The sequence below is a fragment of the Micromys minutus genome, assembly GCF_963924665.1.
Source record: "Micromys minutus genome assembly, chromosome: 10".
NCBI lineage: Eukaryota > Metazoa > Chordata > Mammalia > Rodentia > Muridae > Micromys > Micromys minutus.
The window spans coordinates 38,268,931-38,282,364 of NC_137979.1; the positions used below are offsets into that span (position 1 = coordinate 38,268,931).

Consider the following 13,434-nt stretch of genomic DNA (forward strand, 5'->3'; position numbering starts at 1 on the left):
GCATGAAACATCCAGTCCCCCCTCACCTCTGCAGCTTACACACCTAGTGCACAATTGATCATTTCTCTCTGGGGCATGTGTAGCAGCTTCTATGCTCTCTAATGCAGAGTCTGCCTTGTGTCCCTGTGCCTTTCTATTGAAGACTTAGCTCCTAGATGAGACCTTGTTTTTACCTTTGCTTCTCTGTCTGCTCAGATACAGTTTTTACTAAGGCCCTGGCCTCCAGAAGCCGTACAATTAATATCGAAGCACTATTATACCCAGGAGAGAAGAACAGTCTCGGAGACCCTGAAATATTTCTACCACTGTAACATTTCTCCAAGACTCACAGGGCATCAGCCTGTGTCAATCTTAGTTTCAAACACACTCAAATCTGCTTGATAACACAGTGTTGTAAGACCCTGGGGAGTCTTAGCTCAGGAGCTCGACGCAAAGATCACAATTAGACAATAGACTGCTGTAATAACAAGAGGTTTTTATTCCATGTACATGAGGTTGCTCATCCTCACAGGGAGAGTCAATCCCAAACTCAAAAATCACACATCTTTTATACTTTTTTGTGAGGGGGGTGAACTACCATTTTACCATTGATCAGCAGTATAATTTTCAGAAAGAGGAGAGGAAGTGGGGAGGAAAGGGGGAGAAACTTTGGCAGTAAGGTTGTTGACAATTTGCATTCTCCATGGAATTCAGTACAGGGAGGGGTAGGGGTTCCCAAAGCAGTCATTTTTGGTTTGTCTTAACTCAGCTTGATTGGTATAACTTTAACTTGACCTGTCCACTAAAACTTTGTTTTCACATTTTCAGAAACTTGTTTATGTATTTCAAAACTTTGAGAGGTTTTGTCCTTGTTTTGTTTCTCAGAGTTGGGTGATTAGAGCATGAGTTAATTATGACATGGGTCAGGACCCTATCTAGGACTTTCTAGAGGGCCAGGTGGCTATCAGTCAGTATATTCTGTGGTTTTTCTGAGAATTACTCTGGGCCATTGTTTTTATTTGTCAGGCACAGGTGGGATCTCGTAGCCTTGGGATGACTGGAAAATCTGAGTCTGACTTTAATCATTTCTGTGTCTTTAGGGTCTCACATTTTAAGAATGAGGTGTTTTGGAAAAGTCTCAGAGCCCCTAAAAACTTAGTTTTTTTTACATCAACAGCACCGCCTCAATGCTCAGAATCATAGGGGTCACAACACACAATTCGACGTCTAAGTGTCTTTTCAGGGTACTTGCTCAAAAGTAAACCTAATGACAGCATGTCACCCTGCAACCCCCAAAAACCGTAACTATCCATTGAATATTAAGCAGTCAAAAACAATGGCCAATAGATAGGTACAAGGTATAGGACCCTGGAGTTATGACTTGGTTCTGCAGCTTTCCCTGGTAGTATAGATCCGCTGAAGTATCACACACTGCCAAGTCCCAGAATCTTGCACAGGGAAACACGAACACCAGTCCCCGAGTTGGGGTTTGTGTTGTGTGTGATAGATACTTATGAACATCCACATGTCCCTTTCCTCTCTAGTCAGTGTACTGGGTAGGTCCATTCCAAATGGGAAAGTTGGTTCTAGTGTTAAGCCAAAACAAAGTGCCAGCCACCAGAAGCCAGGCAAGGTGTCTAAGAGGTCCAAACTATTCTTTCTCTCCATATGCGAATCTTAGGAGATTCCAGTGCCTGGAACTTGACCAACACATGTTAAAAATATGTTTGTATCTAAAGCACATCCTTTCTTCCTCTTCTTACTACTGTTAGATCTTTCTACTTAAAGAAAACTAACTGCCTAGAGCATGTTTGGGAGGGGTAATAGCAAGCAGGACATGTCATCCAAAAAGCACACAAAAGCACAGATCACTTTTCAAAATGCCCCTGATTTCAGAGTAAAACTGTAGACACACCCTTAAAAAAAAAAAAAAAAAAAAAAGATTAGCTAGAAGAAAAGCTGGCCAGCTTCCCGAAATTTCACTGAACTCAACTGGGCTGGGTGATGACAGCGATCTTCATGTGGTGATTGGACAGAGAGGAGCCTGAGGAACTGGCATCTTCCAGGATGCTGGAAACTAGCCAGCTCAACCACACCAAGCAAAAGCAAACCGAAAGTGGGTGGGAGGGAGGGAGAATAATCAAACACAGGTGAGGGCAGTTCTTCCCCAATTGCAAAGCACAAGTGTGCTCCCTAAAGAGGAAAATGCAGCCATGTCAACGGCAGCAGCAGAGTGGAAATGTCCTGGCCTTTGGCTCCCACAGATGGGAACTGCACCAGTGACCTCTTTGTCCAGGGACTGGTCTCCCTCCTTGCTTCTTTCCACTGAGGCCCCTCCCTCCCCCTAAGCAACCACACCTTATTGCTAAGGAAGAGGAGATGTTTTTTAAGTAAGGGGGGATTTTCTCCGACACATTTCTCACAGTGTTGTTTGTGACGTTCTTGGTGGCCTCAGTTCTGAGATGTGACAGTCCAGTGTGTTAGCAACCCCATGCCATATGGCATCCTCAGATGAGGAACATTGGAGAACCAGCTTACTTGACTTCGTGGGGACAGGCCACTCAGACACACAGCCTTATCTCTTATTATCTATCGTTGTTTTTAAAAATTACTTGAATATCCTGATGACAGATCTGCAGGGATCCCACGCCCCTTTCCAAACTTCTCCAAAGGCTTGCCTTTATCCATGCCAATCCTCCACCCACCCCCACCTCTCCACCCGTCCAACCCACACTCCCCTTCCACCACTAATGTAGAAGACCAAAGAGGAGTTCTTTTCTGCAGCTTCATTCTACAGACAGTGATTTCAAAAAAGAGGCTAGAGAAAACCTTAAAAAAAAGAATGTTAGCCTAAGGAATTAAAACAAGGGAAACAAAGCAGGAGAGATTCTTAGTGACCTTTTAAATAATTGGATTATTATGGATTCACTCTTGTAATTACAGTGGATGGTGTGGGCACGGAAAAAAAAAAAAAAAAAAAACATAGAATAAAATACAACAGCATGTAAGGAATTTCCTCTCACCAAATTGTCTCCGGTCCCTTAATGGTCCGTAAGTCTTGCTGAGTACTTTGTGTACGGTCCCTAGCGTGCTGATTTGCATCCCACTGTTGGCCTTGCTCTTGGCCGGCGTTAGCAGCTGTCTCAGTCCGCTTCTGGCTGAGAAAGGTAAGGCTCGGTTTCCTTGCTCTTTAAAAGGTCTGGGACAGACTTGTAGAATGCTTGCCGGGGTTCGCCCTGGAAGGACTGTTACCATTCATGGGAGGACTGTTACCATTCATGCACTTGGAAGCCTTCGGAAAAGTTTTCCAAACTTGAGCCTTCCCAAGCCCAGCGCTCTAAAAAGAACCAGGGAGATTTCCTCCCTCTTCTGCACAGAGGGAGCTTGCAGAGAAAAAGACTGGATGCATTGTGATGAAAATTTGCACGTGGGGCCAGGTGTCCCCCGCGATTCCCTGGGGTGCTTTATACCAGATAGGCATCGTCTGGGGCGGAAGACTGGACCTTCAAAGGCATTTTGCATGCGTTACTGTGAAATTCTTTTTTAGCTTTTTTTTTTTTTTTTTTTTTTTCTTAAGAGATGAAGTTAGTTAAAGATGCCTGTGCTCCTGGTTGTCCTGGTGCTTCTACCTTTTCTGGAACGATTTCTGGATAATCCTTGAGATTTCCAGGTTTTTGTTTTTGTTTTTGTTTTTTGTTTTTTGTTTGTTTGGGGGTTTTGTTTGTTTGTTTTTTTAAATTTTACCGGTTCAAATCAGGAGTCGTCTGATTTTGGAGACTGGCATCTTCATACCTAGACAGATGCCTTCACATTGCGCTGGGGCAGTGGCATGGGGACACCACACCTGAAAATAGGAGAAGGCTGAAGCTTCAGCGTTAGAAGTTCCACCCTGGGGACACAGCCCTGTTCACTGCTCCCTACTGCTTCTGCCCCTGGGGGCTAACTACAGGAAGGGATGCCTCTCCTCTGTAGGTTAATTTCCTTACCTTTGGCTTAGGAAGCAAGGGGAAAATGGTCTTCCGTAGGATAAGGTGATGTTCAGAGCTTCCTGGTTGCTACTGGGGATTTGTTTGATTTACTGAAAATGGCCTGCACTAGGAATTAGGAAGGACTTGCCCCAAAGGTGGGAGTTCTCAAGTGGGAAGATGATCTCTTTGAGGGCTTCTACTTGGTGTAGCCTAGACCCCAGGTCACCATCTTCTGAACTGCGCTGGTTCCAACTATGCCCAATCTCAACATCCAGTGATGTCACTAGTTATGTGTGGGACTCCGCCGGGAGGATGATGGCAGGCTGAGCTTCCAGGTGGCCAGCAAGAATCTCCTACACCCAGCATGTTGGACCTCAAAGTCAGCCAGGTCTTGGGATTTCTCAGTGTGATCAATTGGACCACTTGCTCTGGTTCACACTTGAAAGGGACTCCTGGTCTCTGTGTCATCTCTGGGAGGGCTGATCTGGGAGCAAGAGGTTGAGGAGGTAAGCCAGGGGCTAAAGAAAATGGAGCATCCTTAAATGGGAAGACAAAGCTTTTCTGTCATTGATTGAAAGAAGTCATGGGATGACTTTTAGAAGCAGGGGGCCAGCTTGCCATAGTGCTCTGGTTTTGCCACCAACCTTTTTTCACCCCAGGCTTGATGCTTTTCAAATACCTTACAGTTTCAAGGGGTGTTTCTGTAAGAAGTCGTAAAGCCTATGGGGTCATTGATGATACTGGGGCATAGCCTTGAGTTTATTATTCAAAAGAATGGTGTGCCAGGCGTGTGTGTGTGTGTGTGTGTGTGTGTGTGTGTGTGTGTGTGTGTTGAATATTTAAGATATATTGTTGATTAAAATGGAACGACAACAAAAAATCCAGCAGGTTTGGTGGGCTTATAGTAAACCTACTTATTCAGACTCTACATTTAATAAGCTCTTTGGGTGAGCTTGCATCCATTCATGAATGAGGTCCAGTGGGCCTGGGGGTAAAGGACTGTGACTGTAGCTACTTCAGAAATGGAGACATGGGGATCTCAAGGTCAAGGCAGAGAGTGGACTGGGAATATATCTGAATGATAAAGTACTTGCCTAGTACATATAAGACCTTGGGTTCAACTTCCAGTATAGGGGAAAATGAGACTGGGGACTGAAGCAAGAACTCCTTTCTTTGTGAACTTAGTCATATTTATTTACATCTATATGTCTCCATAACTTTACAAATGAATGAGAATCATACTAACATGTGTCAGCCTTTAATATCATACCACGTCCATAGTAGGTGCTTTGTCCATAGAGACAATGTTTGCCATGACGGTGGTGGTGATTCCAGGTTTGCCAAAGCCATTCGTCCCCAGCGCAAGCAGTAAGCAATCCCGCTTAAATCAAGATAGCTGGGATTTCCCAGCTTCACCAGGAATGTAGTATTTCCCACTATCTTCTGTAAATGAAGGCACATCAAACAAGGGGAGGGGCCATCTCACACACAGGAGAACAAAACTGTGAGAGATGGAGCTTTGGCTCTGCCAGGCTCAGCAGCTTGACAACTCCACTACAACTCCGAGACAACTCCGCGGCTGTTCCTGCCTCCTCCTCCGAGCTTCTGCCCCCCAGCTCTGCTGTCGGATAGGTCTGCAGTGCTGACTCTGGAATTCTCTTACGAAAATGCCTGATGGGCAAGCCTGAGGAAGATCTAAAACAAATGAGTAATTCAGAGCAGCCTGCTTAGTAAGTGCTGGGAGAGAAAGAAAAGCCGATGCCCGCTCCTGTCTCTGGGGACTCTGAAGTGATGATCCGGAATTACCATGTCCCCGAGCGAGCGGAGTTGGAGCAAGCCAAAACTCTGCTGGCAAGGAAAAGAAGAGAGAAAGACGAAGAAAAAGAAAGGAAGAAAGACAGACGGGGAGGGGCGTGCTGGAGGAAGAGGGAGTAAATTGAGAGGGGAGGGAAGACGAGCCTCACTGAGGAGCTGGGGTGGCAGGAAAGAAGAGCTCCAGCATTCAGTCTTGTGGACAGTTAAGTATTTTTATGTCTGTTCTGTCCCCCAGAAGCAGTTCCTGCTCTGTCCTTTTACCAATGCCCAGTGGGTGACAAGGCTCTTTTCCAGAAGTTGAACAACAATACTCTGGCTGGGCCCTTCTCTCCTAAGTCAAGTGGCTTCTCTGCTAATGGACTGTCTTTTTGTGAGGTATGTGTCATTAATTTGGGGACAAATCTTTAATTTTAAGTTGTGACAGTCTCAGCATTGAGGGGAGGGAGATTTTAACTTTAATTTTTTTTTTCTGGATAAATGTCAAACACCCTTTTACCAACCTAGCCACTATAATTTTAAGGTATCATTGGATAATGTTTAAAAATAATCATTAATTAATAATTAATGATAACTTATTGGATCATAATTAATTTGTTAGTGACTAAAAGTTATATACAAGGTACGTCAGGTAGACCTCTCATCCTTTCATTGCCTGGTGAGTGATATTTTGGGTTGTTTTGATTTAATTATGTGTTTATTTTCAGTCAATGTTTAATACATTCAAAGGATTCATACGATCAAATGATCTTAAAGTGTCTCACAATTCCGGAGTCCTTGCAACTGGGCAGCCTCTCCTGGGCGCCAGTTACTGACTCTGTGACAGCTCTGAGCTTCATACAAAACCTTCCTGGTTTCTCAAGCTGGGGTTTCAACCCAGTGCCTTTTGATCGTGAGCTTTGTACTAAAAACTTCAAGTTCCAAAAAGCTAGGAAGGGGCAGGTTTTATACAGAAGGTCATCGAGGAAAAATAATTGGCCAACTGTGGGTTTTTGGTGATATTTATGCTTATTTGTGTAAGCCTCATAAAATACAGAATAACAGAATTCTTTATTGATTTTAAATGAAAAAATTTGCACATGACAGCTAGTGATTCTAATAGTTGATGAATAGTTCATTTTGTCTGAAATATTGAAAAAGCCAAAACAAAAAACAAACCCCAACCCCCCTCCCCCAAATAGCTATAGCCTATTAAGTGGCCAAAATATCTTTTTCTTATTTTTTTCCTTTTTAGATGGGTAGTGGTCTGTTGACACATTCTAACCATTAGTTCTAAAGTGATTGTCATCTAGGTTTTTTTCCCCCCCTAACCTATACATCTGTCTCAGCTGAGCAGGAGTTTTGGAGGTATGGGTGGGACTTGAGGTAGGGTGGGGTTGGAAAGGTCCCAAGCACACACATTACAGTTCACCCTGTGTAAGAAGTCAGTTGATGGAGAAGCATGTCATCTGTGTACTTGCTGTTGGTCCTGACGTTGCTTTCATGAGCAGTGAGTGGGTGATACCTTGGAAAGAATGTGTGTCATGCCCGGCAAAACTGGCAGAGTTCACGATGCACTGAGTTGTGGAACTGTTTATAGCATATTCTCCTCTTGGATGTGCCATCTTTGGATTAAGATCCAGGCTTTTCTGTGCTTAGAGAAAACACAGGCCATAAGCGAAGAACGCTTATAGAGGACACTGGTAGACCTCCATAGGCGATGAAATACTGCCAAGTGTTTCCCACTTTTGATCTCTCCGTTTCTGTGCACAACTGCTTCGCCCTCTCTTTCACTTGTGCAAAAGATCCCAACAGACCTAGAATGTGAATAGGCGGGGCTTGCGCTCTCCCGTGCTCCCCGGGAGACCTGGGACCGGAAGTGCCTCTCCAGCCCTCTGTTTCTATTTGCACGCAGGTGATGCTGTCTCAGCTGATGTCTCCCGCCTTCTTCTTCACAGCTTCCATCCTGGCCAGACTTTCCAAATCTAGCCTGTGAGGTGAGATAAAAAACATCCCGTAGGAGGAAAAAAAAATGACGGAAGAACGCACAAAAGAGAACCTGGGAGCCCCAAAGTCTCCCACACCTGTGACAATGGAGAAGAGCCCCAAAAGTGAAGTTGTGGTCACCACGGTCCCCTTGGTCAGTGAGGTTCAGCTGATGGCCGCCACTGGGGGTGCCGAACTCTCCTGCTACCGCTGCATCATCCCCTTTGCCGTGGTGGTCTTAATCGCCGGGATCGGGGTCACCGCTGTGGCTTACAGCTTCAACTCCCACGGCTCCATTATCTCCATCTTCGGCCTGGTCCTTCTGTCCTCTGGACTGTTTTTACTAGCCTCCAGTGCCTTGTGCTGGAAGGTGAGACAAAGGAGCAAAAAAGTCAAGAGACGCGAAAGTCAGACAGCTCTTGTGGTAAATCAAAGAAGCTTGTTTGCTTAAGACTGAGTAAGACTGAACAAGACATTTCACCCTACCGCCCTGCTCTGCTTGAACTCGTTGGATTCATTCAAAGGGAACCAGCCCAAGAAGGGATGGGCTCACCTTTGGAATAAACTACCAAAATGAAAATAGGGCATAGAGAGGACTGAAAACGAGGGGTCAAGACGGTTCCCACACTTTGTAGGGAATAACTCATCTTTAATGACAAACTTAATCCTAAGGGCTATTTTCTAGGACAGAAGAATCAGCTTTCTTGTTCTGTTAAACGTTTGGGGAGCGTGGGATATGTACAATGTTAAATAACACTTGGTCCACCTTAGAAAGCGCCTAAGAAATGATGGACAAATAATGAGAGCCCTGGTAAGTGGTGCTCTAAAGATGGACCAGCAAAAGCTGCATTGGCTGGCACTCCCATGTACCTAAGAAACTTTGTTATATATATATTTCCAATAAGTTGATTCTCCACACACCCCGCCCCCTTTTAAAAGAATTTTCACTTTCAGAACATCGCTAGAGGTACTTTATTTTGAAGGATAGACTAATATTTTTTTATATTTTAACAATGGATAATTGTAGATGACTGTAATGTGTCAGAAGAAAACAGGAATGTAGGTGAGAACACAGATGACAAGGGGGCAGTTAAATTCATACTGAAATAATCTAATATAGCACTTTTAATGGCTTTTATACAAAAGTTCAATGTGCATCTCACTCAAAATAATAAATGCTCATGGTTGCTGAAACTTCTTAAATGCTAGTTTCTGCTGTCATGATTTTCTGATTTATCTTATTTAAATTATGTATATTTCTGCTGTCATTATTTCCTGAATTGTTTTATTTTATTTGAATTGTGTATATTCCTGTGAGGCTGTGTTGGGGTTTGTGCAATGAGTGCAGGTGCACTTGGAGTCCAGAAGAGGGCGCCTGATCTGGAACTGGAGTTAACATATAGGTAGTTGGAAGCTGCCTGGTATAGATCCTGGGAACAGAATGTGGGCCCTTGGCAAGAACAGTGGGTGTAAACCCTGTACCATCTTTCTAGCCCTTGTCTTTATTACTTTTGTTGCTATTCCGAATTGTCCACCTCCCCTCATCTCATTTGTAAAGTGTCAGTTGTATGTTTCTCAACTGGAGATGCCATTTATTTCTTCTACTAGGTGACTGTCACTTTCATCTCATGAGACAGTATGCCCAGTAACATTTAACATATTCTAAAGGGTTTCTAGAAACACCAGTAGGAAATCAGTGCCTGAGGTCAGAACTTTAACAGGGATCTATTAAATTGTGCACTGCGCTTCTTGTTGACATAACTATGAATTTGTGCAGACTGCCTATTCCAGCGGTCACTATCCTGCACAGTAAGGTAAGACTGTGGTTCTGGGCTAGCCCATATCTATGCCATATACTCTGGTAAGAGTCCTTCCTCATTATTGTACTTTAAACCTCACTCACTCAACCAGAGTAAGAAGGCAGTTGATCGTGAAGCCTTAGGATTTGCAGAGGCTGGGGGTACCTACTGCGTTATATTCATTGGAAGGGATTACTATTGCGGGACTTCCTTAAGTCTGCCAGGAGCCATCTGACATTGGCTACTCCCCAGTCCTTGCTTGCTTTTGTAATTGGAAACACCTTAATGTTTCTAATAATCAATTGCCAGGAAATGAATTGGGCTCATTGCAGGGCAGGTACTGCTATGTCTTGATGCGTGTTGTTGGTGGTGGTGCTGTTGTTGTTTCAATCAAAGACAGGCAAAGGTTCTATACTGCTGCATGAAGAAATTTCTTAGAGAAAGTCCAAGCTTCTCTGGGATGCTCTAAATACAGCTCATCTTTCACTCCCAATCCAATAACCCTGCCATTATGAGTCAGCCAGACTAACTCCACCATCCTGCATTAGGCTCTGGTTTTCCTGCCTCCATGTCTGTCCAGACTTCCCTCTCTTCCTTCTGATGGTAATACCATTCTTCTCATCCTCCTCTCCATCCGAGGCTCCCCAAATCCTGCTTCTCATCAGCACTCCGGCTCCACAGTTACCTCCCCCCCCCGGAAGCCTGTCTTCTATGTGAACACAACTGTGCTTTCCCCAGCCAGTGTTTCTTATTGCTACTGCAAATTCAGTTTCCCATTACATGGGTGATATAAATGTGTTTATTCTTCCCTTCCAAACCTTCTTAGGCACATCTTTACTGTATACTGTACCCAGTGTGCTGGCTAGTGCGTTATCTCGCACAAAGAAGAAACTCAAGAAATACTAAGTAACGTGTTAAATGAACTCAAGAAAGAAGAGTGGGTGGTTTATCCAGAATTTCAGTCTATTTTTATATCTTGAAAGAAAACATTTTGATTTCCAGCCTCCCCAAGAATAGGTTACCCAGCATTCCCCAGCTCCATGGCAAAGGCAGGTTAGGGTTAAGAAATGGTCCTCTGTTCTTCAGCTAAGTGCCCACCCAACTCTGAAAAGCAAACACATGAATTATTTCTGTCCACCAGGGGGCCTCATGCTGCTACCCGAGTCCTCAAAGAAATCCTATAGGAAGGCTTAACTGCTTGACTAATTGGGATAGTATCTGTAGACAGCAATATGGTTTCTAGCTGAAAGAAGCAGAGAAGATGTCTCAAGTGCCTCCTTTTCATTCACTCCCCTGAGTTTTTTTCTAAACAAACAATGGAAGTTACCTAACATGGGGAGACTTTGAGGATTCACCAGGCCTCATAAGGGTATGCGTCCCTGTGAAGCTGTAAGCCCCTGAGGTCGTCCTAATACTGCAAATCGCAACTCCAATAAGGAAAGTAGAAAAGACTTGAATTCCAATAACGTTTACAACATGCCATGCTACACTAGTATCTGTCTTTACAAATGTACCCTCAGACATTATGCAAGCTGGAGTGTAGTGTACAGTCGGGTCTGACTGTGGAGCCCAGGCTGGCTGTCCTCAAATGTGTGGCAATCCTTCTGTCTCAGCTTCCTGAGTGCTGAAATTACAGGAGGGAGGAGAAGGGAAGAATGAGGAGAAGCAGAAGGCAGGAGAAAGGGAGGGAGAGGGAGAGAAGGAGAGGAGATGGAGAGATCATGGGTTTTCCACTTGGAAGATATAGTTATATAATATAAACTCTCCTGTTAAACTAAGCCAGGTTCAGGAATTAAGTTTCATTTTCAGAATAAGGTGAGTTTATAAAGAAATATTTTTATTTTCTACCCTATAAAGCATTATGAGGGCTGCAGAGATAAATTCAGTGGTTGACAGGGCTTGTAGAGGAGTAGGCTGTGTTTACCTGAAACCACACACGTGATCTCTCTTCCTCCCTCCTTCTCTCTCTCTCTCTCTCTCTCTCTCTCACACACACACACACACACACACACACACACACACACACACACACTAAATACATCTTAAAAACACATACTATAAGGTTTCAAAATTCCTACTTGTATTATCCAATGCATTGATTGCAGCATCCCTCTCTGAGGAACTCCACATGCAGTAAAGCATCAAGCAGCTACCTGCTTGGATTAAATGTCTTTAATTGGTCCCTTTGTTTAACCTTGACACAATTCACAGAGTTTCTAGTCCCAAAATAATCTAGAGAAAATATCTCCAGAGATGAAGAAGCCTACACACATCAGGCAGGGGAGGGGAGGTGTCAGGAGAATACATCAATGAACAGATCAGCGGAGTGAAACCTTTTCCTCAGTGTTTTTCTCCTAAGAACCCATCTGCCATTTGATTCACTTTCACCCTTATCTTATTCTGCAGACAAGACTGGGGGAGAAATCTGCAGAGAACCAATAGGCAAATATTTTCATCCTTGTGTTTTGAACTCCAAGGGCCTGCATCCCAATTTTATGGCATATATGAGGAATAACCATCACTCCTGACTTGCTCTGTGTTAACAGGATCCAGGTGCAGATGCTGTATCTCCCCATACTGTGATGCTAAGACTCTTCTCTGCTTCACCAGCTTGTTTAACCAGGGACTGGTAGCCAGGGAGGCCTAGCAATGGGATGAATGAGGTGGGGGCGTGCAGTGGTTTGAATAGGAATGGTCTCCATAAACTAATGTGTTTGAATGCTTGGCGCATAAGGAGTGGGACTCTTAGGAAGTGTGGCCTTGTTGGAGTGGGTGTGGCCTTGTTGGAGGAAGTGTGTCGCTGTGGTAGAGGGGCTGTGAGGTCTCAGAAGCTCTTTTCAGTTCTCTTCCTGCTGCCTGTGGATCCAGATGTAGAACTCTGAGCTCCTCTCCGGCACCAGGTGTGTGTGCATGCCACCACGCTATCCGCCAAGATGATGATAGATTGAACTTCTGAAACTGTAAGCCAGCCCCAGTGGAATGTTTTTTATTAGAGTTGCCTTGATTAATAGTGTCTCTTCACAGCATCGAAAAAACACCAAGACAGGGAACAGCATTACAGTTAATATGGTGTCTCTTTGCATTTGAGATATTGTAACAAAAAGGACATAGACTGTAGGGCTTATAAATGCAGAAATGTATTTGTCATAGTTTTAGAGCCTCCAAAATCTAAGCACAAGGCAGTATCAGAGCTTCTGTCTGATAAAAGCATTCTCTCTTAGGTTCATAAACTGCTCCCTCAGCAAGCACCCTTAGAGGAGCTGGCCAAAGAAATGCAAGAGAATTAATCCCCTGGAGCTCATATTCTTCCAAAGATCCACACCTCCGAGTACTATCACACCGTCACACCGGGGATTTGCTTTTCACACGTAAATTTGGGGAGTATACAAAACTCATATATAGCTCCTGGCTTCATTATTCTCTATAACCAAAATAATTCCCCAGATGTCCCCTTAGGAAAGGAAGGTGTCTTAAGCCAGTGTCCTATAGCTGTGAAGAGACACCATGACTGTGACAATTCTCACAAAAGAAATTATTTCATTGGGGTTTGATCACAGTTTCAGAAGTTTAACCCTTTATTGTCATGGGGAGCATGGCAGCCTGCAGTCAGTGGCTAGAGAAATAGCTGAGCCTTCTAGATCTGGACCCACCAGCACCAGGAAGAAAGAGACTCTGGACTTGCAACAGGCTTTTTGAAAACTCAAAGCCCACCCCCCTAGTGACATACTTCCTCTAACAAGTCCAGACCTCCTAATCCCTTCAAATAGTGCCACTCCCTGCTGACCAAGTATTTAAATGACCCTGTGGAGGAGGGGCACAGTCTCCTTCAAATGACCACAGGAGACAATAAAGTATCCTTATATCCATTTACTACTTTTCATTAAATTATCATATAGGTGAATAGCTGCAGT

General features: G+C 44.1%; 1 protein-coding gene across 4 annotated transcripts; it reads left to right on the forward strand.

Moving 5' to 3' along the window:
• The first annotated feature begins 4,382 nt into the window (after positions 1-4,382).
• TMEM100 (transmembrane protein 100) lies at positions 4,383-8,893 on the forward strand. Of its 4 annotated transcripts, none has more exons than XM_080924412.1 (3): positions 4,383-4,453; positions 5,998-6,137; positions 7,697-8,893. In XM_080924412.1, exon 3 carries the CDS (start codon positions 7,771-7,773, stop codon positions 8,173-8,175), a length of 405 nt encoding a protein of 134 aa, XP_080780538.1. In that variant the 5' UTR covers positions 4,383-4,453; positions 5,998-6,137; positions 7,697-7,770; the 3' UTR covers positions 8,176-8,893. The 4 variants fall into 4 exon arrangements, with proteins under 4 accessions (XP_080780538.1, XP_080780539.1, XP_080780540.1 ...); XM_080924413.1 differs by lacking the exon at positions 4,383-4,453 and adding an exon at positions 5,621-5,677; XM_080924414.1 differs by lacking the exon at positions 4,383-4,453 and having other exon boundaries at positions 5,936-6,137; positions 7,654-8,893.
• The last annotated feature ends 4,541 nt before the right edge of the window (positions 8,894-13,434 follow it).

What these genes read in the sequence shown, in the direction of transcription:
- TMEM100 (XM_080924412.1), top strand. Translation starts at nt 7,771, where the DNA reads ATGACGGAAGAACGCACAAAAGAGAACCTGGGAGCCCCAAAGTCTCCC.